Source organism: Mytilus trossulus, chromosome 10, assembly GCF_036588685.1.
Source record: "Mytilus trossulus isolate FHL-02 chromosome 10, PNRI_Mtr1.1.1.hap1, whole genome shotgun sequence".
NCBI lineage: Eukaryota > Metazoa > Mollusca > Bivalvia > Mytilida > Mytilidae > Mytilus > Mytilus trossulus.
Window position 1 is genome coordinate 6,804,003 of NC_086382.1, and position 27,075 is coordinate 6,831,077.

At 31.5% G+C, this 27,075-nt stretch overlaps 1 protein-coding gene across 4 annotated transcripts; it reads right to left on the minus strand.

Annotated features, from left to right (window-relative positions):
- Positions 1-2,989: 2,989 nt before the first annotated feature.
- Positions 2,990-21,549, minus strand: LOC134686787 (TGF-beta-activated kinase 1 and MAP3K7-binding protein 3-like). Of its 4 annotated transcripts, XM_063546556.1 has the most exons (8): positions 21,385-21,547; positions 19,227-19,352; positions 16,030-17,236; positions 14,267-14,424; positions 13,711-13,807; positions 12,083-12,202; positions 11,462-11,659; positions 2,990-9,837 (listed from the first exon to the last, which is right to left on the minus strand). In XM_063546556.1, the coding sequence occupies exons 2-8, from the start codon at positions 19,326-19,328 to the stop codon at positions 9,815-9,817; spliced, it is 1,905 nt and encodes a 634-aa protein (XP_063402626.1). In that variant the 5' UTR covers positions 19,329-19,352; positions 21,385-21,547; the 3' UTR covers positions 2,990-9,814. The 4 variants fall into 4 exon arrangements, with proteins under 4 accessions (XP_063402626.1, XP_063402623.1, XP_063402624.1 ...); XM_063546553.1 differs by lacking the exon at positions 2,990-9,837 and having other exon boundaries at positions 9,854-11,659; positions 21,338-21,549; XM_063546554.1 differs by lacking the exons at positions 2,990-9,837; positions 21,385-21,547 and adding an exon at positions 20,614-20,948 and having other exon boundaries at positions 9,854-11,659.
- Between the last annotated feature and the right edge of the window lie 5,526 nt (positions 21,550-27,075).

The window sequence follows — 27,075 nt, forward strand, 5'->3', positions numbered from 1 at the left end:
AACTGTGTATGTAGATTCTTAATTTTTGGTCCCGTTTTCAAATTGGTCTACATTAAGGTCCAAAGGGTCCAAAATTAAACTTAGTTTGATTTTAACAAAAATTGAAACCTTGGGGTTCTTTGATATGCTGAATCTAAAAATGTACTTAGATTTTTGATTATTGGCACAGTTTTCAAGTTGGCCCAAATCGAGGTCCAAAATTAAACATTGTTTGATTTCATCAAAAATTGAATAATTGGGGTTCTTTGATATGCGAAATCTAACTGTGTATGTAGATTCTTAATTTTTGGTCCAGTTTTAAAATTGGTCTAAATTAAAGTGCAAAGGGTCCAAAATTAAACTAAGTTTGATTTTAACAAAAATCAAATTCTTGGGCCTCTTTGATATGCTGAATCTAAACATGTACTTAGATTTTTGATTATGGGCCCAGTTTTCAAGTTGGTCCAAATCAGGATCTAAAATTATTATATTAAGTATTGTGCAATAGCAAGTCTTTTCAATTGCACAGTATTGTGCAATGGCAAGAAATATCTAATTTCACAATATTGTGAAATAGCAAATTTTTTTTTAATTAAGAGTTATCTTTCTTTGTCCAGTAAAGTAAGCAAGAAATATCAGCAAGAATTTTTTTTAATTGGAGTTATCTTTCTTTGTCCAGAATCAACTTAAATCTTTGTTATATACAATATACAATGTATATTCACTTTTTACTACCAACTGATAAATTTAAATTATCTTTACCATTCAGTGATAACAAGCAGTTTTTTTACTCCTTAATATTTTATGATGTATTTAAATGAGTAGTATTTGTTGCAAACTCCATTAGAATATTTTAATTGAAATTAGTTTTGAAATAAGGGAAAGGGGGATGTGATTAAAAAATTGGGTTCAATTTTTCTCATTTGAAATTTCATAAATAAAAAGAAAATTTCGTCAAACATTTTTTTGAGAGGATTAATATTCAACAGCATAGTGAATTGCTCTAAGAGAAAACAAAAATTTTAAGTTCATTTTAATACATTCATTCTGTGTCAGAAACCTATGCTGTGTCAACTATTTAATCACAATCCAAATTTAGAGCGGAATCCAGCTTGAATGTTGTGTCCATACTTGCCCCAACTGTTCTGGGTTCAACCTCTGCGGTCGTATAAAGCTACGCCCTGCGGAGCATCTGGTTTTCATTTTTAGCCATGGCGTTGTCAGTTTGTTTTAGATTTACGAGTTTGACTGTCCCTTTGGTATCTTTCGTCCCTCTTTTTCTAAGAAACAGACTAAACCAAGAAAACTAAACATTGACCAATGAACCATGAAATTGAGGACAAAGTCAGATGAACACTGCCAGGCAGACATGTACAGCTTACAATTCTCCCATACAACAAATATAGTTGACCTATTGCTTATAGATAAAGAAAAACAGTTCAAAGCACAAAAACTTTACACTGGTCAAGGTCAAATAATTCCTGCGAGACTGAAATGTACATCATAAAATATTTCCATGCACCAAATAAAGTTAACCTTTTGCATATAGTATCAGAAAAAAAAAAAAACCTCGAAAACTTGATTTTGACAAATGAACCTTCAAAATGAGGCCAAGGTCAAAAGACACCTGCCAGCTAGACATTTACACCTAACATTCATTCATACAGTATAAGAAAAACAGACAAAGATCAGTTAAAAGTATCTTGTTATAAATTGAACTTTGTAAAACATCACTTGGATTCTAACAAAATTCTCTGAAACTAATATTATTAAATTGCTTGATTTCTCAATTGACAACATATTTGTTTGTTTGGAAGTCATTTTTTCAACCAAATCAGTTTGTTTTTAACTTGTGAGTATGAATGTCTCTTTTGTATCTTTCGCCCCTCTTTCAACAATATAAAGGCATTCCCATGGGAGCCAATTGTGTTCTTGTTGACTTGTATTTTTATTCATATTAGGTTTATCCTTTAACATCATGTCTCACTATGATGTCTTCTCATTTAATATTTAAAAGTTTGGTGACTATGTTGACCACATGCATCCCATCAAATTCAAACTACAGGATACAAAAAATATTTTAACAGCTATTTCCCTAATGTATGCAGTTTAAAGGTTTGAATGGCTTGCTTGCTTTGTTTGTATAACTGATTGCTCAAGTATTGTAATTAGTTTTACAATTGTATTCAATAGATAGGTGGGTTTTTAGCTTGTATAATGCTATTTGATGCTTGAGCAAACATTTATATAACAAGAATGTGTCCAAAATACACAGATGCCCCATTCGCACTATCATTCTCTATGTTTAGTGGACCATGAAATTGGGGTCAAAAGTCTAATTGAGCTTTAAAATTAAAAAGATCACATCATCAGGAACATGTGTACTAAGTTTCAAGTTGATGGACTTCAGCTTTATCAAAAACTACCTTGACCAAAAACTTTAACCTGAAGCGGGACAGACGGACGAACGGATGGGTGAAAGAATGGATGCACAGACCAGAAAACATAATGCCCCTCTACTATCGTAGGTGGGGCAAAAAAACAAAGCAAGCAAGACAACCAAACCTTTAAAATTCATGGATTAGAAAAATAGCTGTAAATCTGCCTCATATCTAGATATACATTAAGAAATTGACAATGAGGGTTGGTTGAAAAACAAAACTTTACAATGAATGAGATGATGTCAGCATCAAAATTTAGTTGTGAATTTTCCATTTGGTAGGTTTCATGTTGCTCAGTCAGTTTTTCCATGCTGTGTTTTGTGAATGCAGTTTGTCTTTTGGGATTTTTCTTATTTTGCCATGTGGTTATTTTTGACTTATGAGTTGAAATGTCCCTTTGGTATCTTTCGTCTCTCTTGTTAATCATATAGAATGAAAATAGGATTTTTTTCATTTCATCTTAAAAATTGAAAATACCATTCCTCGAAAAGATTAATTTTGAACACACAAAAGAGTATCACGACTTAATGAAATTGAAGTCAATCATGACATAAAATACACAAAGGTAATCAAATATCAACAATTTATTTCTCATAATAATAATTATTTTTATACACAAGTGAATCATATGCACAGAATCGTGCATAAATATCATTATAAGCTTTAATATAGTACAAACTCAAAAGACTCCATATAAAGTCTACTCATACAAGCATCACATTCAAACCAAAATGTCTATAAATAGTAACCAATCTATTTTTAACATCTAATACCTTTTGATATTCTCAATTTCTACTTCATTTTGTTTTAAATCTACTTTAAGATCGCTGACATGTATGATTATTTGAACAGAAATATTTTCTCATGTCTTATTTTAAGTACAAGAATTATTTGCAGTATTCATTTAATTCATACCTTTTATATTGTAATTGAACGAAAATTGAAAACAGGAAAATTGTAAATATCTTTTCCGTTGAACAAGATAGTTCAAGATAATTTTTCTGTTTCTTAAAGGTATGCTCCATTGTTAGTTCCAAAAGTACGACGTTGTATAGATTTTTCTTAATTCAAATTACAATTAATTCTGTTGAAATAGAAAACAAATACCGAACATTCTTTAAATAGATATTTAAAACAAAGTATATTAAAAAGATATATATCATCTTTTAGCATAACTCGCTAAAAGTCACCACCTTTTTGGCTTACCATTCAGATTCTGTTTACAATTTATATGGGATATTTAATTCGCAAAAATGTTATCAATTCCAGGATTTTTACTCTTGAAAAAAAATGTCATTTTAAAAATAATTTCATAACAACGGAATGGATGAAACAAGCTACACAGATGTGTTGTTCATGTAAATTATTTGCAAACAGCAGAAGACAAACATGAACAACTTATTCTAAATAGTACCCCCCTTTTTTGGCAAGATGAAAACTTGAAGAGTAAAAATCCTGGGATTGTATTATGTGAGACAAGCATCTGAGTAAGCTATAAATAGACTATTAAAATGGAATTCATCATTCTTAACATGATAAACAATATAAAATCATCTAACAGTATATAGATACAGTACATCCAAATTCAATGCTTATTTTTTTTTGTAAAAAAAAATCACTAAAAAAGGTAATGTCTTTAACTATGTATGGATGTGTTTCAGATATTAAAAATTTCTATCCTAATCTCAATTGAACCTTAAAAATGTAAAGTTTTGAAATTTTGAATTAACAACCATTTGAACGATTTGGAATATGTGTTATAAGTTTGTCTCAATTCCAACTTTACTTACACCCTTTAACTTTCTAAATTTCATCACAACCTTTAGATGGCTAATCTTTTTACAATTCAACATTTAAGGTCCAATTCTTGTCTAACCCCCCCCCCCCCCCTTTTTTTCCCATAAAAAAAAAATGTAATTTCTTAATATATTATTTTCCAAAATTAACAACTGTGCATAAAAAACAGCTAAGAAATAATAAAAATATCAAAAAGACAAACATTAACTTGTAATGTACTGTACTTCTCTAAAAAAAAAGTCATTGCACAAAGTCATTAGCCACACAAACATCTACATGAGAGTAACCCTTCTATTCAGTAACAGTCAAAGTGGACTACACAGAAAAAACATTTCATTATTCACATTTTCAGAATCTAAATGACTATCTGTAATCTCATTGTTCGTACACCAAAATGAAAATAACATTACATCATTGGTTGAATTTCCATTGTTTACAACTTTTTAAACCAATCACGCTCATGGTGTACGTTTTTGAAAATATTACCCAGAGGTCATTAGATTCTGAAATGGCGAGTTAAGATATGATGAGAGATCTTGTGAAAAAATAGCAACAGATTCATTTATTCTTTTGTATTAATAAGCTCTCCAATAATAATGTAATGTGGATTCATTATTTTTTAGTTGGATACCAATTTTTGTAAATTTCTTAGGTATAGGTTAACCATGAATTTAAATGTTCAACAAAATGCTAACTTTCCATTGGCTTGTATGTAGACTTTGGCCAAACCAAGACATTAGATTGTTTGCTCTATTGTCGGATGGTTGTCGCTTTGACATATTCACCATTTCCTTTCTCAATTTTATTAGATATCCACATAAGTATCTTTTCTCTCAATCCATTAAAAATGGTACCCATGAAAATAAATGAATCCACAAAATCTATATGATTTTCAAGTAAAATTGGTTTTGTATGAATATAAGATTTTCTAGAAAATAGCATAAATTTTACCATTTTTTTTTACAAAAATTGAAGCCTATGACAATGATTTATTCAGAATACCGTATTTTTTTATAACAAAAAATGCCCTTTTACTGTTATACACTTGTAAACAATGGTCTGTAGACAAAGCAAACATAATTTTAACATACTTTTGTTTTTTTAAACAAATGAAATGCAAATTGTGAAGCTTAACATTGCATAACCCAGACTAGCTGCGGAACCGTAGCAGTTAGGTCCTTATGTTATTTTTTTACTATTTGCGGAGTCAAAAAATAACATAAGGACCTAAGAGCTATGGTTCCACAGCATAAACCAGACAGATGTCTGTTCAAAAATCTATTTTTTAACACATAATTCTCATGCTATCAATGACAAATGAATTATAATATCATAATAAATCTAGCGACAAAAGAATGTAAAGATAATTTTATAAGTATTTGGAAATTCATTGTTAAATGTTTTATAGCAGTACATCTACACACATAGTAAGGACAAACTAGAAAGTGCAATGTTTACCATTCATTTTTTCAATTTTATTTTCAAAAAATATTTTGATCAGTTTGTTAACTGTTAGGATTTACAACTAAAATGGCCAATCATTTTTTTAGGTCTGGCATTTTGAGGTTTATAAATATGATGGGATAGGAAAGGTTACACTGAACACAATTACTATTATTCATTTTGGCCTCATACATTTTTGTAAACTCCACATTAAAATGAAAGACCTTGAAATCCTAGTCACAATTGAAAGAAATGAACTTGAAATACACTACTAGTTTTAAACAGACTTCTATTTTTACTAAATGCTATGAAGAGATAATAGAATTTTAAACTGATGACTAATGCCTTGAAAATGAGGTATTTTCACTTCCGTTTAGTAAACACATTCAGTACCCTTGTTTCAATGTTTTGTAACAGTCAATACAGTGAGCATGGTACAAGCATCTGTACCAATTGTTAAAATTATTTCTTGTCCACTTAAAATAGATTTTTTATTCCAATGCATAAACATTTTTCATATAGGATAAGTCTTTAAATACAATTATTTTCTTAAAATAAAAAGTATAAATCCTCCCTTTATCAATATGGGCATAGAACATGTACATAACATTGCTTGTTTGAACACATTTGATGCATTAATTACGAGAAATAATTTTGTATTATCTCCCCTTAACTAAAGCAGAAAGCTTATTCTTTAACATGGCGCCTCAAAAACATATATGGTTTAAATGAATAGAAATAGCTGTTTATTCCATAACTGTAAATTGAAAAAAAATAAGGGTCTTTGTCACAACAAATCTGTCCACAAAAATTGATCATAAGTTAACTTGAAATGTATTACTTACAAGTGACTTTATTTATAGATTTTTGGTGAAATCTTACTTATCTTATGAAATACTAATAATTCATTTTGAAGATTTCTATATTGTCAAACTATTGAAAAATCTGATGTTCTAAAAACTACAAACAATAATTCATTGGAATTCCTGAAGTTGCTAACAAAGATTCTTAAAAATCCTTTAAAATTCATTAGAGTTCTTATGAACTTTCAAAATTTTACAATGCTTACAGCTCTTTTATAAAAGCATGCAAAGCAAGCAATTGATCAACTTGCTTGCTATGTTTGTTTGGATGTTTGCAAACAACAGGTATATGTATGGTTCAGTATTTTTACTATATACTGGAATTTGATTGGATAATTAACATTACCAGTACCTTTATTTCATGTCAATTTTGTTGTCCAACAGACTGAAACTCTGCCTACCTATTGTTTGCAAACATCCAACCAAAGATATAAAGCAAGTTGATCAAAGATTTGCTTTGCATGCTTTTTTAGAAGAGCTGTAAATGAAAATTCTTATGGATAATTTTCATGGCACATTATCTCTAAATATTCTTCAATTAAAGCTTAAGAATGGCGTTTTGTTTTATATGTATACAATTTAATCTATTCTAGTAAAAATCATTGAGGCACAAGTTATTTTACAGTTGCAGACAAAATGATTGTCTAGAAAATATGGCGGGATAAATAAATACATCCATGAGCAAATGTCTTATTTCAGGTTGTTTCTTACAATGTGTTTTAAATTGCATGGTGTAGCTACATTTCAGAATCCAAAGGATTATGGGTAACTCATTGTTCCTACACCGAAATGAAAATGATGTTACTTTATTATTTGAATTTCCATTGTTATATGTTTAAAAACAAATCGAAGTTTTGGTGTCACTTTTGAAAATATTACCCAGAATGCATTAGATTCTGAAATGAAAAATTGCATGGTGTAACTACATATGAAAGTAAAGTGAAATCCATACAAGGCCAAATAAAATATACCATTGTTTGCTGCCTACTGTCATAAAAAGAGTAGGGGTTTTCAAACATTTAAATATTGATTACTGATTTTTATAGTTTTTACAGATGTATTGATATTCTTTTGCCATTTGCCTGTTGAGTTTGGGATTTTAGTTATTTAGCTTTTTTGGATATGGTTGATCTCTATCAAATGCAGCTCATTAGAATTTGAATTCAGGGTAGGTGTGGGAGCATGATTGTTTTTACTTTATAAAGAGTGGTTGATAATATATTAAAAGGTTACAAACTTTTGCCATTTGTAAAATATAAAATGAAATCACAGTCCAAAATTTGGAGTAAAACCTCTTGTAATTATCTCTGCCTTGAACTAAATTCACTGAAGAATGGCACACTTTAAAAGAAGAAACTTCCATAAATGAATTTTGGTAGCATAGGGCCAGATTATATGCAAGCTATAACGTAATGTTGTAAAGGATTTTTCTAAAAAGGAGTAGTAACAAATAGGTTTTACTTTATGCTGCGTCTTTCCAAAAATACAATTCTAAATTGCCATTATTTCTAAAAAAAAACAACACCTTATTAATTGAAAATTATCATAATTATGATAGTTCACAATCTTGTGCAATTTTTGAAATACCTGATACAATCTTCAATGGATAAAATGAGAAAAAATTTATCAAAAGTAAAATACTTTTTCAATTCAGACACCTGAAAAACACCTGGATTTTTTTTTTATGGTAACAAAGGTTGTGCATAGATAACTGCATGCATAGTATAATTGGTGAAGTCAAATACTTTTTTCAAAGTTCTTTAAATTTAAGTAAATCTACGATACAAGGAGTTCTTTGATTTTTTTCTGCATACCAATTGGATTGTGGAAAAAATGTTTTTTTTATGGAATTTCAGCATTTAAATTAACCTATGCAAAACTTGAAAATATGTTTTACAGAATACCCACATATTTAATGAACAATCAATCCACAGTATTGCCATTTTTTTCTATAAATTTTTAAATGTGTACCATATGTACAGTTGATAAATCTGTTTCCAAATGACAAAATAGAAGAAGAAAAAAAAATATTTAAAGTATGCAACATACTTTTCCAAAAGTAATATAAAATCTTGAAACTATTCATGAACGAAAACAATAGAAAATACTGGCTTTAGGTCAACTCTCTGTTTAAAAGAAATTGTTCATAGACTGATTTAGTTATTATTTTCTTTCTTAAAACAAACTGAAACATAGAAATAAGGCCAACCAAAAATGGAATGAGTTTCAGGTTTCAGAGTAAAAAAGTAGGGTAAATTGTCAATTTAATTTCATGAAGGTTTTAACCATAGTATTGTTTCTATTAAAACTCTTTACATCTGTATTATCTCCCTTGGTTCTCACAATGGTGGAAAATTAAACAATTTTCTTTTACAAGATATAAATATCACCAATCTCAATAATTTTATTCGAACCACACATTTCCTTATTTTATATCAATAATATTAATAACCACTCTCCATAATGATAAGATAGGGGAACCTTAAACTCTAAAACCCTTACATTTTATAAATTGGCCTAACATGATTAGCCATCTCCATAACAATAAGAAAAGGGAACCTGAAACACAGACATTTCTTTAATTGGCCTAAGGTGCAAAAACAAAATAATGAGTATATAAATCTATCACAGGGGTTGGAAATTGTCTATAAAAATTGTTCAATTACAAATCTAGTGACACTGAAAATATATAGTGAAGCAAATATATAAATCTATTTATAACTCCCAAGTTATAAGAAGAAACTCATAATTATACAGACAAAATTGTTTCAAATAAAAAAGATACTTTCTGGTATCATAATTGTGGTAACATTAGGTTTAAATTGAAAAAATCAATGTTTAACTAAACAGAAACATTTAAAACTGATAATATAAATACATGTATGTGTGTACTGTGGATTCAGATTTCTTTGTCTGGTACTATTTTTAATTCCCAGGTAGGGTCTAACACTGAATTTTAAAGTTTAACCAATCAAAAACTCTGTATTAGCTTGAATACATGTATTAGCCTATATGTTTGTTTGCAGGGTTTATTAAAACCCAAAAATAAAACATCCCCCAAGAATTCTTTAAATCCATAAAAAAAATTGTGAAGATGAAAAAAAAATATAAATCCACGGTAACTGTAAGCTTTGAAAAAAGTAAGAGCTTCAATGAAAGACAGAAGAAAGGTTTTCACAGAGAATGAACATTGGTCAGGTAGTCGGATTGGTTATATCTGAATCTACATAACAACATCTGAGACATTCAAATGATCAAAATAAAACCAGGTCCAAAACTAGCATGCTGGTGTTAAGTCCCATGTGAAGATACACCTGCAACGAAATAAACACATTTTACACAAATGAAAACAAAAACAGGTGTACGGTTGTGCATAGCATGCAAAAAAGTCTTAATGCTCGTGACCCTCATGCAATTTCATTGTCATATCTATCTAACTATAATTTTTAGCAGAGTAAACTGATTAAAATACAGCCCTTCATGTCCAAATTCACTAAGAAGCTGATGTTCTTTTTTTGCATTCTGTTTGAAAACCTTTTGGGGGTTTTATTGCAGTTATCTTAATAAAACATACTTCAAGTTATTTGGAAGTTTAAATTTCATTTGTTGACATAATGAATTTCAGAACAGAAGCATTGTCTCTGATCCTTATAAGCAAACTTTGGACAAAGAGTTGTAATTCAATTAGACTGTCTTTTTTTTATTCAAATTTTTTATGACTGAAGTTGTGAAATTATTTTTTTCCCAATTATTTTGGTATTTGTTGGTTAAATAAAGAAGGAAATGGATATTTTAATTGTCAGATCAGTTTTTGTGACAAGAAATTAATTCAGATCACTAAATATTAACCCTATGTTCTGATTTTTTCATTGCATCAAATACTCAGCATAAAGCATTCCTTTGTAATTTTTGAGGACAAAGTCCTTTAGTAATAGCAAATCCAAAAGAAAATTTCAAACCTAGCCAGCCACCCACACTAACTTTCATCTTAAAACTATAACTGAGAAAGACCTAAATATATTTATGTGTACCATAGCCCAACTGACCAAAGAAACTAAGACATGAAAAAATAAAAAAAGCACAACAACTTACGAAAGTATGTAGAATAAGGAAAATAAAATTAATTCAGAATATGGTATACACACAGAATTCAAAATTTGGTCTAGGTCTGTTCACAACTATAAATGCAAGTGTCAGAACTTTCTAACTATTTCATGCTATTACCAAGGATGGAGAAAGGGATATTGAATGTTCAATCAAAATTGTTTAAACTTGTCTTTGGCAGAACTCTTTGAATTTGTAGTTGACTAGGAAAATTTGTTTTAATATAACATGTCTAACCTGTACAAAATGAATGGCAATAGTATGAAACAGATTTTTTTTCCTTTTTCTTTTCCCATTGTATAAATTGTAAATTATACCCATGAAGTCACTTTTCTTATCATATATTTTCATTTCAATATAAAGGGGGGAAATTACCATTTTGTTTTTTGAAATTATAAGGCATTAAAAAGAGCAAATTTTTAAAATGAGTGAAAATAACTTGACATGTATTTAACAACATATAGCAACAAAGAATATGTCATGCACATCAGGCGTTATACCTCTTTAGATATTTGTTATATTTCTGCACTTTTTGTCATTTAAAAAGAATACAAAATATTTGAATATTAAACAATTCCAACAAAAACTGCCCTGTATGCTTATATTCACACATATAATACTATTGCATTATGATTTCTGATAAACCAATTTCACTCTTTCTAATTTTTTTTATATATAATGTGAAATGAGAATTAAATGATTACTGGCTAAAAATAGAACAAAACATGATTATCACAGTCTACTTTCACTTTCTACTTTCAACTTCTAACAAGAATCATTTATCATGACAGAAACACAACTGTTGATTGCCTGGGTGGGTGTGGCTCACTCTACCTGTTGATGGGGGTGAAGAGTTGATTCTTGGCATTTCACAGCATTCACACTTGTTTAAGGCAGGATGATTTAGAAGGGTACAGGCTGAACAACTCCACTGCTCTCCATCCCCATCTGAATCCCCTGACCCTGTTGGAGGTTGTTGGGGTGGGGCAGGAGGAATGGCATGGATCCGTGGGGGTAAAGGTGGTGGTGGTGCTGAAACAGAAATAGAAAAACAAATCTGTTAAATCATGTCAGAAACAAACAACTATGAATTACAACAATAACATAGATAATGTAAATACAGGCTATCTTTATCTGTTTTTAGTTTTCAATGTTGTGTTTTGTGTACTATTGTCTGTTTGTATGCCATGGAGTAGTCAGTTTGTTTTCAACTTATGTTATCAGATTGAATGTCCCTCTGGTATCTTGACCTCTCTTTTATCATGTTTATCATGTTTATCATGTTTATAGTAGTTTTATATTTTGTTTTGAAACATAAAACTTTTTTTTTCTTAATTATTATGGAAGTTTTATGTGGCCTCAATATTTCCATTTTTTACAAATTTTATATGATTTTTTGTGTTGCTAGGATCACATCAGAGAAATAAATATATTTGTTCAATACTGCATACTTACAATCACTGGTAGGTGGATCTGGAGGAGGGGGAGCAAAAATACTCCCCCTTTGTCCTGGATTCATGTTCTGGAAAAAGTTCTGTTGCTCTAGTGCATTAGGGTCACACACTCCTAATGGTACTACAAAAACAATTATTAGAAAATTACTCTTACAAATCATGCAAATATTGTAGACATAACAGTTACTCATGATCACCCCAGGTGTTGGTGTCGCTTAGTTTTTTAGTTTTTTTATGTTGTATTTTGTAGGCTGCTGTTTGCCTTCCTTTTTTTGCCATGGCATTGTACATATATAGAATAACCATACATTGTCTCGAAATATCAATGTTATTTGTACAAGGCTTTGAAACAGGTATAAAGCAAGGCTGTGCTGTTTTCCTCTCGTGAGCTTGAAAATCCTGTAGGTAATTCTAACTGGCTGTTTCTTAATTTAGATAAATCACCATGATGATTTGTCGCAGTATGTACAACAAAATGATTACGGAGGGTGGTAAATGATTATTTTGTGCATCGTGATCGGTGTTTTTTATTTCATGATCAACATGTTTTTACTTTTTTATTTGACGTTAGTTCGTGCAAGACAGGTGCCTCGTTCAACGTGTTGATTATTTATTTTTACGTGCATCATGATTTTTAAATGCTTATTTTGCGTGCTCAGTATCTTTTAAATAAATTTCAAACTTCAAGAAACAAAATGATTGATTTTTTTTTTGATAAGGCAGAAAGGCCTAGGATTTTGTTCCTTTATTTGCATTCCAAAAGTTCAGAAGATCGTTATATACTTTTTTAAAAGCCGTAAATAATTTATATCATGAATGTGTCTATTAAATGGGGAATATTAAGTAAATCAGAGAGTTAATATATACAAGATGAGGGACTACGTCCGACAAAAGGTTCACATCAAAGTCTCTATTTTTAGTGGAACGTTCATGACAGAAATTATTTCACGTTCAACGTGAAATGATGTCTTATTTCACGTTTTTTGTGTGCAAGTACCCCCCTTTACCACTCTCATTAAGGCTTCATGCAATTGATGCATGCTACCATCACAAGAAGTACAGCTATTTACTGGAAATTCATATATTCACAAAATAAGCACATATATTAATCACGTTATAATTCAGTAAGGTTTGGTTTTGATATTTTGTGCAGTGTTAAAAGTTGTTTTAAATAGGTAAATTTTTCATCTTTATTCCATAGCTATAAGGGACGACATCAAAAGATCGATGTAGGATAAAAAACTTCATTCAAATAGTTTGGGGGTGGGGTGGGGGGGGGGGGGGGTCAACATTGCTGCAAGTTTTGTTAATCTAAAATCGATTTTACATATATCTCTATTGGTCAATAAATTTTTCCCAAATTAAGTTAAGAGGGGGGGTGTGGGAGTCAGTGAAAAAACTATGTGAATTAAGTTTTTTATCCTTCATTGAACTTTTGATGTCGTCCCTAAGCAGCTCGGACTTGGTCTTTCTGCATATAATATAACAATAAGACAATGGGGTATGGTTGACAATGAGACATCCATCCAGCAGATACTAAATGACATAGAAGTTAATAACTATTGGTCCCTGTAGGGCCTTCAACAATGAGCTAAACCCATACTGCATAGTCAGCTATAAGAGACTTACATAGACCATTATTATAATTATCAATCTCCCTTGTCATGACCTGGATGTCTGTCTGTAACCTTCGATTCACCTCCCGTAACTTGGCAACATCTTCAATCTAAAAATAATAAATTAGAACATTTGCATGAGAGTAAAGAAGATGCATTAATTATTACATGAAACTATCTATCAACCAATGGAAAATGAACATTTTAATATATTGTAATTTGAATGTAAAACACTGATTTTTTTTATCCATAACAACTTAGGAGGAATAAAACTTCAATTGGTATGCAATCTTTCTTTGATGTGTACAGGATAAAGATAAAATTATCACTGTGGTCACTGAATTAGCATCCCTATGCAAGGGAAAAAAGCCCCCCCCCCCCCCCCCCCCAAAAAAAAAGAAACCCAAAAACAAAATTATGGAGATCTTAATTGTGATTCTTGTTCAATCAATAAACTTGCACTAAAGCTCTTGGGCAATCTTTAATGTCAAGGACTGGGAAACATGCTATTGCTTTATTAAGCATGTTAAGGTTAGTCTATGTCTACTACACTACATGTATAAACTTACTGAAGGGGAACAGTTAACACTTCTCGTGGTGCGTCTGTTTTCTAACATATTTTTCTCCATTTGATTCACCTGACTTCTTAGCTTGGCTAATTTTCTCAGTTCTGATTCTAAATCAAGTTTTAATTTTAACATTCTATCATCCTGAAAACTAATAAGTGCTGAAAAACAAAAACAAATAAATCAATATTAAAAACTTCTACTATTTTGTCGAAGTTAACATATTCATGCATGGTTAGCCTTAACATTCCTGAAAAAAAATATTTCAACTTATATCTACAACATGTCCAACATGATATAGCTGGAGGTACAAACATTTTGACAAGCCAAAAGTTTTACATCTTACATGTATATATCTTTATCTTTTATTTTGCTGTTTTCTTTTTTGTTATCATGTAGGTGGCAGATCAGTTAGTTTATGAATCAGATATAAAATGTCATCTTTTGTTTTGTTATTTTGAGAGTTAGGCATGTTATGTATTGATAGTAAAGTCAGGAATATGACAGTTGTTATCCATTCGTTTGATGTGTTTGGACTTTTGATTTTGCCTTTTGATTTTGGATTTTCCTTTTTGAAGTTTCCTCGGGGTTCAGTATTTTTGTGTTTTTACTTTTTTCTTAAGTTTGTGTTTAATCAGTCAGGGGTATAACTCTATATGAGGATTTAGAACTTGACATGTAATGTAATCTATGGACACTTTTCTACTGTCGAACACTGTATGTAGCCCTCTAACTAAAGTGTCTTTTTGGTTATTTTTTGAAGATCAGCTGTTTTGCATGTAAGCCTATGGAGCAATCAATTACAAGACTGCAACCTGAAGCCCTCTAATTAAGTGTCATTTGGTTAGTTTTAATTGTTTTTAACATTCGATTGCTACCCCATTGATCATGCTGATATACACACTTCACCCACATCTTCTTTATTCATGTTATTCAGATAGGAGTTATGGATCACCAAAAACTTCTCACATGTTTAAGGTAATTGCTTCGAAAATTCTCCACCCTGGAATTGCCAGCACCACTCTTGAATTTTTCTCAGCAGCCACCTAACTGCCTTAAATTTTGGGATTTTATGAGAAAATTTCGAGAGTCATTCTTTACAATAATAAAATCATGAAACATTTCATTTACCATAATTTCAATACTAACTGTACGTGCTGTAACCTAAATAAATGATATACACACTGTATACAATAAAAAACAAATGACATTTGATTTACTTCCTGGTTGCTAGTTGTTTCAGTTATTACATCACATGACTGACACAAGAGAATGTCAGAATTTTTACTTTCATTGTTACATCTATCAAATTTGAATTTTAGTGGGTAATTGTTAATGTTTGTGTCATTTTGGTCTTTTGTGGATAGTTGTCTCATTGGCAATAATACCACATCTTCTTTTTTATATATCATTGGCAATAATATCACATCTTTTTTATATATCATTGATTGGCAATAATACCACTCTTCTTTTTTATATATCTCACATGTCCATCATCCTTTTTTTTCTTGTTCATCAAGTATAATTGTCATCATGATTAATGACACAATTTCATGGTCACCTTTACGTAAAATGAATAAAAATTATCTCTGACATGAACAAGCCAATAGTTTGTAAATGTATTCATATATATATTGATGTTACTGTGTGTGTGAATTTTACTGTTGTATGACAAGATCATGAATTTTATGCATTAGGGATATGAAAGTAACAACCCCTTGATAATCATGATAAAAATCACATTTACATTTTATATGACGTTTTACCTTGAGTATATGCTGCTTCCTCCTGTATATTACCAGACTGTCTCCTCGGAATGTCAGGAGGAGGCGGATGATTATGAGATGAATCGGAACTAAGACTACTATGACTAGAACTTGGTGACGGCACCACTTTCGGTTGAAAAGTCAACGTGGACACATGACGTCTTTCACCGTCTGGATTTCCTATCACACTGTGATCACTTTCAGAACTACTGCTCCGAGACGCTATAGGAGGGTGTCCCGAAATATGAGAGTCGTTTGGATAATAAGGATAAAAATGTCCATTATCACCGTGACTAGTACCTCCTACAGGATCTGGCAAGTATTTAAATGAGGGCGGATTAACTGCCCCACTTATGTTGATGTCACTAGCACTTTGAGAAATTCCGTGTTCAGGATGATACGCAGGTGGCGTACCAACATTTACAACCAAAGGGGTGTAATAATTATTACAAGGTGTTGTACCATTGTCCATTCCAGTTAAATAAGGTTCACTATGTGACCCATGTAAACCAGAGGGATTATAGTTCCCTGGTTGATACACTGGAGTTCTATCACCTGGTTGTAATCTTATAATGTTCAATTGCCCATGTTCTACTAAAGGCTGCACAGAGAAAGACCGCTGGGCCACCGGAGGACCCTGATTCATTGTAGCTTGGCTAGTGATGGGTGAACGTTGCAAACTATAGTTTATATTTCCATGCTGGTTTATATAATTAGGATGCCCAACAGCAGGATGACTGCTTGGTGGTAGTCTATTGTCACCTTGTTGATATAAAATATTATAAACTAAAGGATTTTGTGAGCTTCCTGAAGGTTTTTCTTGGGGACTGCGTATAGTTTGAAAATGTTGAACTGGAATTTGCCGAATCCCTTGGGGAACATTATTAGTCTTTGTCTGGGGACTCGGAGATGCAACACGACATTCAATGTTCTGTATACAATTTCCAGGATTTTTCACATACTGATTAAAATCAGATGTAAAACTTGGCTCCATTGGTGGAGGTCTATAGTCACTCGGAATTTTATGTGAGGAAGAACTAGATGTGCTTGCACTACTTATTCCACTTGATGCAGAATCACTCCTTGTACGTTGGTCAGTAATGTGCATGTCCTGTAATCTATTAGGTAAATATTGATCGTTTCCAAATAAAGCATTGGGGGTTTCTCTATCAAGAGCTTCTATACATTTCTTTCTGTCGTTTTTATTCTGTAATAAGAAAAAGTCAGCATGAAAATCAGTAACATGTAGAAATCTCCACTGAGATTTTTTAGTCTTACATACATTTAATACAAATGTGAGACAATAATGTCCTTACAACTGCTTACTTTTTGTAGTGTGTGATGAATTGTTTAAGTTGTTGTAGAATGAATTTTTCAAAAAGAATTTTATGAATTGATGAAATTAAGGTAAGGTATCTTAGCCTGTGGGTACCATGAAGACAAGTGAGGACAGTTTTTTTTTATCCTACCCCTTTTTTCCAAAGTCCGTTTTTTTTTCTTTTTTTCTGTATACTATGAACATACATACATGTATACTAAAATAAAGTGTATTTGTTGTTTACTACCAATTCCAAGTTTTCCTGAAGAATGATCAATGATGAAAAAAAGGGTGGGAACTTAATATTTGAGTGAATTTTCCAAGACATAGGATCATACATGTGTCATAAGTTAACTCTGCACAAAATCATCAGACTACATGCATATATATATATGCATAGACATGATAAAACTACATACCAATCATCATATCAATATCTTCAAGCATGATTTATATGATTACATGTAATTTTTGTCTTACAATCATCAAGTTCAACAATAAAATCTTGTTTGGTAGATGATTCCTCAGCTCTCGACAATTTAGTTTCAAATATATATTGAAATAGCTTTGCAATCAATAATTAATTTAAACTTAAATATCTTATCAATGTATATTTAATATGTCTTCAGAATTTGCTAAATATTGAAGGTACATGTACATATACAGCAACTTACAAAAAGTACAATTTTTTTTAGCCACATTTGAATTCCGATGGAGTATTTTTTTGACAAACATTGAAAAGTTTTGGACAAGAAAACGAAGCGACAGCATGATAGAAAACTTTGATTTTTTTTCAAAAGATAAGTGTCATAATTTTCTTTTAGTTAGAGTGCTTTTTAGGTGAACAATGGTGAATGTAACATCAAAAAAATTTATCTCATTTTTGGCCCTAACATGAGATGGTACAGGAAAGAGCAAGTTGTCTATAAAACATACCTGTCAACCTGTGACGATGAAAATGCAGGTCATGACCTGCATTGAAGACTCAAATCTCAGGTCATAAGGCGTACGAACTTTTTCGAGCTGAATTTCAGTATTTATTGTACATTTTCTTATAATGTATATGGAAGATACCAGAACATCAATGCATGTTCACTTTGTTAAGTCATTTTAAATCTTATTAATTATTTTTCATTGCAGCTAGCTTTTAATGATTTTTATAATTTTGTGTACCACAGTCTTATGTTCCTTACTTTTTGTAATCATCAAATTCTTCAAATAATTTTTCAAATGTAATTTCAAATTTGATTGAGACTACTGGCTGTGTAGCCTCCTTATTAAACACACCTTTCTTGAATTGAGTAGGAAATTAGAGTATGATAAAATATAGTAATATAGTTAAAAGCAGTGTAAATGTAAAAAATAATTTTCAACTTTTTTTTCAAAATTGTACTAAGGTATTAAAATAATGGAAAGTTATTTTTCAATATGTATTTGAATTTTATATTTATTATGATTTAACCTTTTTCACCCATAAAACATAAATATAAGGAATAATTTTGAATGGTGACAAATAAGGGGAAGTAACTCTAACTCTATTTGAAATATGTTTGTAAACCAAGTGCAATTTATTTACGACCTAAAGCTAAGGTAATTGGTGTTAATTAACTGTGTTTGACACCAAAGCTGTCAAGTGAAGCCCTGCACTTAATGGGTCACTTAATTTGACAGTTTACATAGCTAGATGAACTTCCTGTTCATTGAATAATTACGAATTTGCTGAGAAATACTGGTGAAATCGGGTCATTTTCGGAATTCCCGGGTGATTTCAATGACCCGGCGGGTGTCCTGGGTGATCCCTCAGAATTGTGAAAATCTTGGGTCACACCGGAAGAATACGGGTCAGTTGACAGGTATGATAAAATACATATACATGTACCTGTCTAACACACAAGGTTATCACATGCTCAGCAACTTCTGGGTATTTCTGTTTTAAGTCTTGAAGCAGTTGAACATTTAATCCAATATCTGGTGCGGTCATCCTTCTACCATAATTACAATATATCTGAAAAAAATAATATTATTGTTACATAAATGTTTGTACAGGAAAATAAAATTCAAAACAATTCCTGCTTACTCAATTTAGACCAGGTTTATCAGAAACAGTCAAAATGCACATCTGATGCTGCATCATGCAATGAAATTTAAAGAGAACTACATGTATATAAGCAAGAATCAATAGAATAAAATTGATTTTACGATGCTTGAATTTTTTTTTACTATTAGTTTATGCAGCTATTAATTTAGACTACATGTATATCAAAGCATGACAAGGCAAGGAAATACCAGTTGAACAGTTGTTGTGCAAAAGGCTTTGAAAAAAATGTAACTGCTCAGATTTTTAAAAGTATTACTGCCATATCCTTTAATTCTATCAAGCATGTCAAGTCCCCTGTTGGACCTTGACTTCTCCTTATTTTGCTGACAAAAAGAAGTGATGTTTCCTTTTAATTTTTAAGTATGGCGACTCCTGATCTAATATCTGAAAATTGCTGTTTCATCAATTGGAAAATTGCAGATGAAAAATGCAACTGTTGTAAACATTAGGCATTGCCAGGGTGATTATATTTCTCTTTGACCATGTGCATGATATGACCATGTTGACAGTCATGCATTTGTCATGAGTATCCTGAAAATAGGATAAGTTGTCTAGAAAGGGTTGTAGTTACAAGATGCCTAACAGTAAACTGTTGTTTGATCAGTGGCGGATCCCTGTTTTATGGACAATCAATGCATTAGAATGGGGACCTGTGGTTGGAACACCCCCCCCCCTTTTTATCCTAGTTTGGGACCCCCCTCCCCCCTTTTTTAAATGGCTGGATCCACCCCCGTGTTTTATTATATTGTAATTGTGGTGGCGTTTATTTAACATACAAGAAACTAAACAACTACAACATCAATGAAAATTGATACTTATTTAGGGGTATAATACCCGTAGTTGAGGATAGTATATTCATTTATGAGGATCATCCCCTACCTGTTAAAAGGTGATTAAACATCAAGAAAATAAATTCAATTACAAAAGACATACACATGAAAAATATCAATGATCTTTTAAAAATGTCAGTTTCAATCTGAAATATGTTTTTTATATAAGGAATTGGAAAATTAAGTTATGAATAAAGAAGGTAAACATGAAAGCTTGGTTATTCCCTCTATGAATTACATGTTCAGTAGCCAGAAACTGTGTAAGTGGTCAAATTTGTGTCAACATGGCATGTATGGTATTATTTAAACATGGTAAAGGTGGAAATGTTTCTATTTACCTGTAAAGCATTTATTTGTTCTGTCCATAGAATTTAGCATGGAAAAGATCAATGACTAATGTTATATATGACAGTACGATGGTAGATCATAATCATTATTGACCTATTTTGTAAACTCTCAACTGGGATTTCCCATTATGAATACAGGTACTACTGATTGATATTTATGACTCATATCCATGTTTAACAACATTTATGACATCACACCTGGATTCACTTCCATGTGGCTCAGTGTAAAGTCACCAAGAAACCCTATCAATATAGGGTCACTGATAATAATATTTACAAACAATCAAGTTCGTAAAATACATAAAGTAATAAATGTAAATTATTGAATAGGTTTTAATCTGACATAGAAACTGACAGTTACACTTAAAATATATAATATTCGTAGCAAACAGAATGCAGAGTTTACAACAAGATTTACCGGTAATATCAAAAAGAGATAATGATAAACTGGAGACAGGTACAGGTCTTCTCTTAATGAAAAATAAAGATGTCAATTTTAGGGATGTAACCTTGACCCACAAATAAGAAACTGAAGACTAAATAGAAAATCTTGTTTTAAATAGAAAATGAGTTTGTTCTGTGAGGTGGAGATGTAGTAGCCGCTAGATGTGCATAGAGGTGGCTAACGGGACTGTCAACTTCGACCTACATAATGACACAGAAATATAGAGAATGATTACAATGAAATATTTGGGAAGATGTGTCAAGTGATCACCTGAATTGTCACCTGCACGAACCGGATTCAATGATGGCATAACATACCAAGATAAAGGGAAGGATCGTTCTTCATAATCTCATTGAATTATCCCAATGCACCAAGAAAATAACTGTATTTTGAACCTGAAATTAATTTTTGCAACGTTTCGGACTTCCCTTTTGAGAAATATTTTCTGTCATGGCCGATGTTGCACATGCGCATCCGCACCTAACTTATTGACTTCCGTGTTTATTGTTTTGCGGTTGTTTTTATTGTAGTTTTAAGGCTCGTTGTTGCATGAACATATTACCAATAACATGAGAAAGGTAAAAACTGTTCAAATTTGAAATTTGGATAAAATAAATTTTTCGTTCTTTTATTGGTAAAAATTATTTTAAGATAAAGTGTAGATTTCTATTTTTATACGACAACCATAGAAGCGTAAAACATCGATGTTTTATTAAGTAATTATTTCCATGACTGGTCTAACACATAAACATTTGTTTATCGTTGATTTATTAGGTTAACTCTAAAATAGTTTCTGGAGCACACCTCATTTAACGAACAAAGCTACCACATCTTCTTATATAGAATAGTTTACCGCGGGCATCGGCATGGCAGTCTTCACGCTTGCCAGCGGTGTACTCGAATCTTCCAAGAAACATATCCAGACTAAAACAGATCGAATCCGAAACTTGGAAAATAAACACGACTTGCTAAACTTATAACGTTTAAATGAATGTGCTATTACTCTATCTTAAATACTATTGTTAATGAGTTTGTGCCAATAAAAATATTTGTATTGGTATACTAATATAATTATGTTCATGACGATTAACGCCCAGTGGCAACTATCTCATGAATTTAAGGTTCATCATAACCTTTTGGCTAAAATGGCCGTATTTACACCCCAAATTTTACTCTGAGTACAGACTAACCTATACACCTGCAACAGTTTTAAGGGATGGCAGGAACTAGATATATAAATTTTAAATGCATTTTATGTTTCAGAAAATTATTAACTTTTCTAGATTTTGCTATCCATTTTTTTTCGTTCCTGCAGAAGGTGCAAAAATTAACTAAGTAGTGAAAACGATTGAGAAGCTCCCCTAATATAATCAATGTTGTGAGTAGTATTGATTTAAATGGACAATAGATGGACAATAGACACCTGTAAACAATAGGTGATTTAACAGGTTTAAACTGTGTAACTGAGTGGACCGTATCAAATGAAACTCGGGTGTTTGTTTATTTTGCTATCTTCTGCAGACTGGAAAAAAATGCACATCAAAATGCAGGTAAGTTTTTCATTTTCTGAAACGTAGACTTCATATAACTTTTATATATCTAGTTCCTGCCATGCCTTAAAACTTTCCTGAATGTACCAGTTTGTTTGTACTCATAGTAATTTTTGAGGTGTAAACACGGCCATATTTTTCAATTCCTTATGATGAACCTTAAAACGTTTAAAACAACAAATGAACAATGTAAGAGGGCGGCATATTGGGCTTATTGGAAATGTATACTGCCAGTCACGGGATAAACGCGACAATAGTGGATTTGAATATCGATTTAACCTTGAGTTACAAAAACATATCATATTTGAGGACCCTTAAGGTTCATCATAAGGAATTGAAAAATATGGCCGTGTTTACACCTCAAAAATTACTATGAGTACAGACAAACTGGTACATTTAGGAAAGTTTTAAGGCATGGCAGGAACTAGATATATAAAAGTTATATGAAGTCTACGTTTCAGAAAATGAAAAACTTACCTGCATTTTGATGTGCATTTTTTTCCAGTCTGCAGAAGATAGCAAAATAAACAAACACCCGAGTTTAGTTTAAACATATTTATTTATAGTGGATTGGGAAACAAGTTTTACAACTTATATTAATCCCTTTCCACTTTGCGGGTGCGAGTACTGCCTTGTAGCGGCATTAGCCTACTCTTTTTCGAAATCTACAAGTTCGAAACACCCGAGTTTCATTTGATACGGTCCACTCAGTTACACAGTTTAAACCTGTTAAATCACCTATTGTTTACAGGTGTCTATTGTCCATCTATTGTCCATTTAAATCAATACTACTCACAACATTGATTATATGAGGGGAGCTTCTCAATCGTTTTCACTACTTAGTTAATTTTTGCACCTTCTGCAGGAACGAAAAAAAATGGATAGCAAAATCTAGAAAAGTTAATAATTTTCTGAAACATAAAATGCATTTAAAATTTATATATCTAGTTCCTGCCATCCCTTAAAACTGTTGCAGGTGTATAGGTTAGTCTGTACTCAGAGTAAAATTTGGGGTGTAAATACGGCCATTTTAGCCAAAAGGTTATGATGAACCTTAAAACCCTCCTATAGATTTATGGGGATATAATTGGTTATATTCTATATTTTTTAATATTATTTAGCACCCCATTATTCTCTGTTCTTTATATTTAACTGTTTTTGTCCAGCCTGTTACTTCTCTCACAGCAAGCTCATCAAAAGGATAGTGATCCAGCGCCGGTGGCGTTAACTAACTTCTTAAAAGCTGTATATTTTAAGGTATAGAAGACTGGATCGATGCTTCATACTTTATTTAAAGATGCCTTATGTACGAAGTTTCCGTCTTTCATATGTTCATTGTCCTTGGCATCATTTTCATGGATTTAGTGACTACTTGAAAAAAAGTTAAGATTGTTTTTTAATTTAAATTTCTCTCTTATTATGAGTAACATGATAACTATATTTGGTATGTGCGTACCTTGCAAGGTCCTCATGTCCGAAAAAGGTTAAGTTCTGGTGGCCAAGTCCATATCTCAGATACTATAAGCAACAGGACTAGTATATTAGGTATATATAAGGATTTTAAGGTGTACATATCCAACTGGCATGGTTCAGCCGTTGTAGTTAAGTTTTTGTGTTTTGGTCCGTGTTTCTTGTACTATATTGAATAGGTCCACTATATATGGTATATGGAATGATTGTAAGGTGTACATGTCCAACTGACAGGTGTCATATGACCTTAACCTTATTTTCATGGTTTAGTGGTGAAAGTTAATTTATTGAGGTTTTGATCTTTTTATACTATATGTAATATGTCATTTATTCTATGATGTACATGTCAGTCTCGCAGGTTTTATTTGACATTGACATCATTTTCACGGTTCCTGTGTTTGTGTTTTTTTTTCTGTTTTTCTTAAACAACAAGCAATTAGTGAACTATATTTGTTGTTTGGAATGATTGTAAGCTGTAAATGTTTGTCCGACAGATATTATCTGACCTTGACGTCATTTTGATGGTTCATTAGGCAATGTTATGTTTTCATGGTTAAGTTTGTCTCTTAGATACTATAAGCAATAGGTCAACTATATTTATAGTCTCGATCATCCAGCCGCTTTATTTTTTATAGTAGAGCGTCTGGATGACAAGTGATATAAAACTGGTAATTTATGACATTCGGAATAGTATCGGATTTTTTAGCTTGTATTTAAAGATAATGTCCAAGACGAATAACCAAGAAGTTGGTTATTGACTTCGGAAGAAATTAGATTACGATAATACTATTGAAAAGCCCGAGTGTAGCGATTGTTGTTTAAAGCTATTTATAGTTTTTTGTGACGACATACAAGTCGTGGAAAACACCAGACAGCATGGCTTCCATCACCGCGAAGGAAAATAACAGCACATCAAACTTTGGTAAGATGATATAACAACAAAAACTGTTACATAAATTTTAATACACCCTGAAACATCGAGTAGTTATATTCTTTCATGCATGTCCGTGCTACGCAAGCTAGTTAATAATTATATACAATAAATGGCATGTTTTGTATTGACTGGGACCACTCGAACAGTCGTTATAAATACATTTTGTGGTTGATTTGTAGTATCTTTAACTTTATAAATACTTTATTGAAAAGTGCTATGAAATATGAACCTAATCCAGAATAAGTTTGTTGTATCTGTCTGTAGTGTATAATGGAGTTCGCATTTTGATATGTGTAAAAAAAAAAGGGGGGGAGGAAGGATGCGCAATGTTGTACACATTTAAAGGAGGGAACGCAATCCAAAACCATTAGCAGAAGAAAACCAAACAAAGTATATCTAGAAGATGCCAATTTGAACATACAAAACGGTTAAAACGATTTATGCTCGATTTTTTTTAAAAACAAATGCATTTAGCTTATACAAACAGATAAGAAGTGGGACACGTTGTTATGAAAAGTAATTTGAATATACTGTTGGTTAACAAAGTCTGGACAGGTCAACTGGACAATACTTTTTTTGCACTTTTTAAAGGCATTTTTTTCCACACTAAAAAAAAAATCATTAAAGAATACATGCAATGTTGTCGGTGAATATATACCAATTGGCTTTCTAAACCTTGAAATAAAACCATGGCATGAGGAAAACACTGAAAATTCGATTTTATGCAAAACAATAGATCCAGCATCAATGAAAAAAGGTGTCAATGAGGCAACAACTGGTGAACCTGTCCCAATGAGGCAACAACTGGTGAACCTGTCCCAATGACATACATTACCAAAAGTAGACATCAACATGATTAAGAGGTCATACTGTAGACCAAAACAAAAATTGAGAATAAAAGTACCAAAAGGTCAACTTTATACAAATAAGAAGATGCGGTATAAATACCAAGGAGACAGTTATCCACCCCAAGTTCAAACGAGGTGGATGTGAGCAATTATAGGCAACTGTATTGCCTTCAATAATGATAAAAATTCATGCATGATTTTGATAGAGAATACAAACAGGGAATGTGTCAAAGAGACATCAACCCGACAAAAGAACAGGAAACAACCCAATGCCACCAATGGGTTGTGTCATCAACACAACGAGATAATCTCGCATGCCGTAGCGGGATTCAGCTTGCACCAAGACATTTTTTAAATGTATATTTATATATGATATTTTTTCCAAACATTTTGTTTTTCATATATTCTATGCTGGTGACCAAAAATTAATATGATTTTAACATTTACTTTAATTTGTAGACAAACCAATGAAGATTTCTGGACAGAGATATTATGTGTAAAATGTGAAGAATTTAAAAAAAAATCTATAATACTTGAATTTTCATTGTATCATAAACAGCTCCAATTTTATAAAAAAAAAAGATTCAAATATATGTTTTTAATTACTGAAGCAGGCTGCAATCATTATAATCACAGTATAAACATTATTCTGACAGCAACCATAAAGCGAAAAAGGTACACAGACATTTATTTAGTAAATGAAACAAAAATCAAGAATCACATTGTTGTCAGATATGTCAGAGAATTAAACAAATTAAAAATCATATGAGAAAGTTAAGTTTTCTCGTTTGAATTGTATCTCATTTACATGTCTAGCCCTTCTCAGTTATTTATATGGTATGGAGTTTTCTTAATATTGAAGGCCGAGCAGTGATTATATTTGCGAACATCCATGTCAATTGAACTCTGCTAGGTTGTTGCCTCATCAGCAATCATACCAATCTCCTTATTTTATATAAAGGTTCACATGTACAGGAGAAATTTTGTGAAGCTGCCTATTAGTACATGATGGATATTGGAATCGAATTTGTATTACGTGTGAACTCAGCATAATAGTTTGTAGTAGGAGAATTTTCAGTTGTTGTTTTTTTTACAAGTTATCATGCAGAATGGGATAAATCCCATTCCATTGATTCAAACATGTATTCAAAGAGTATTGGGTTTCATGAATAACTGGTTAACTTATGAATTACTTCATGGACACGA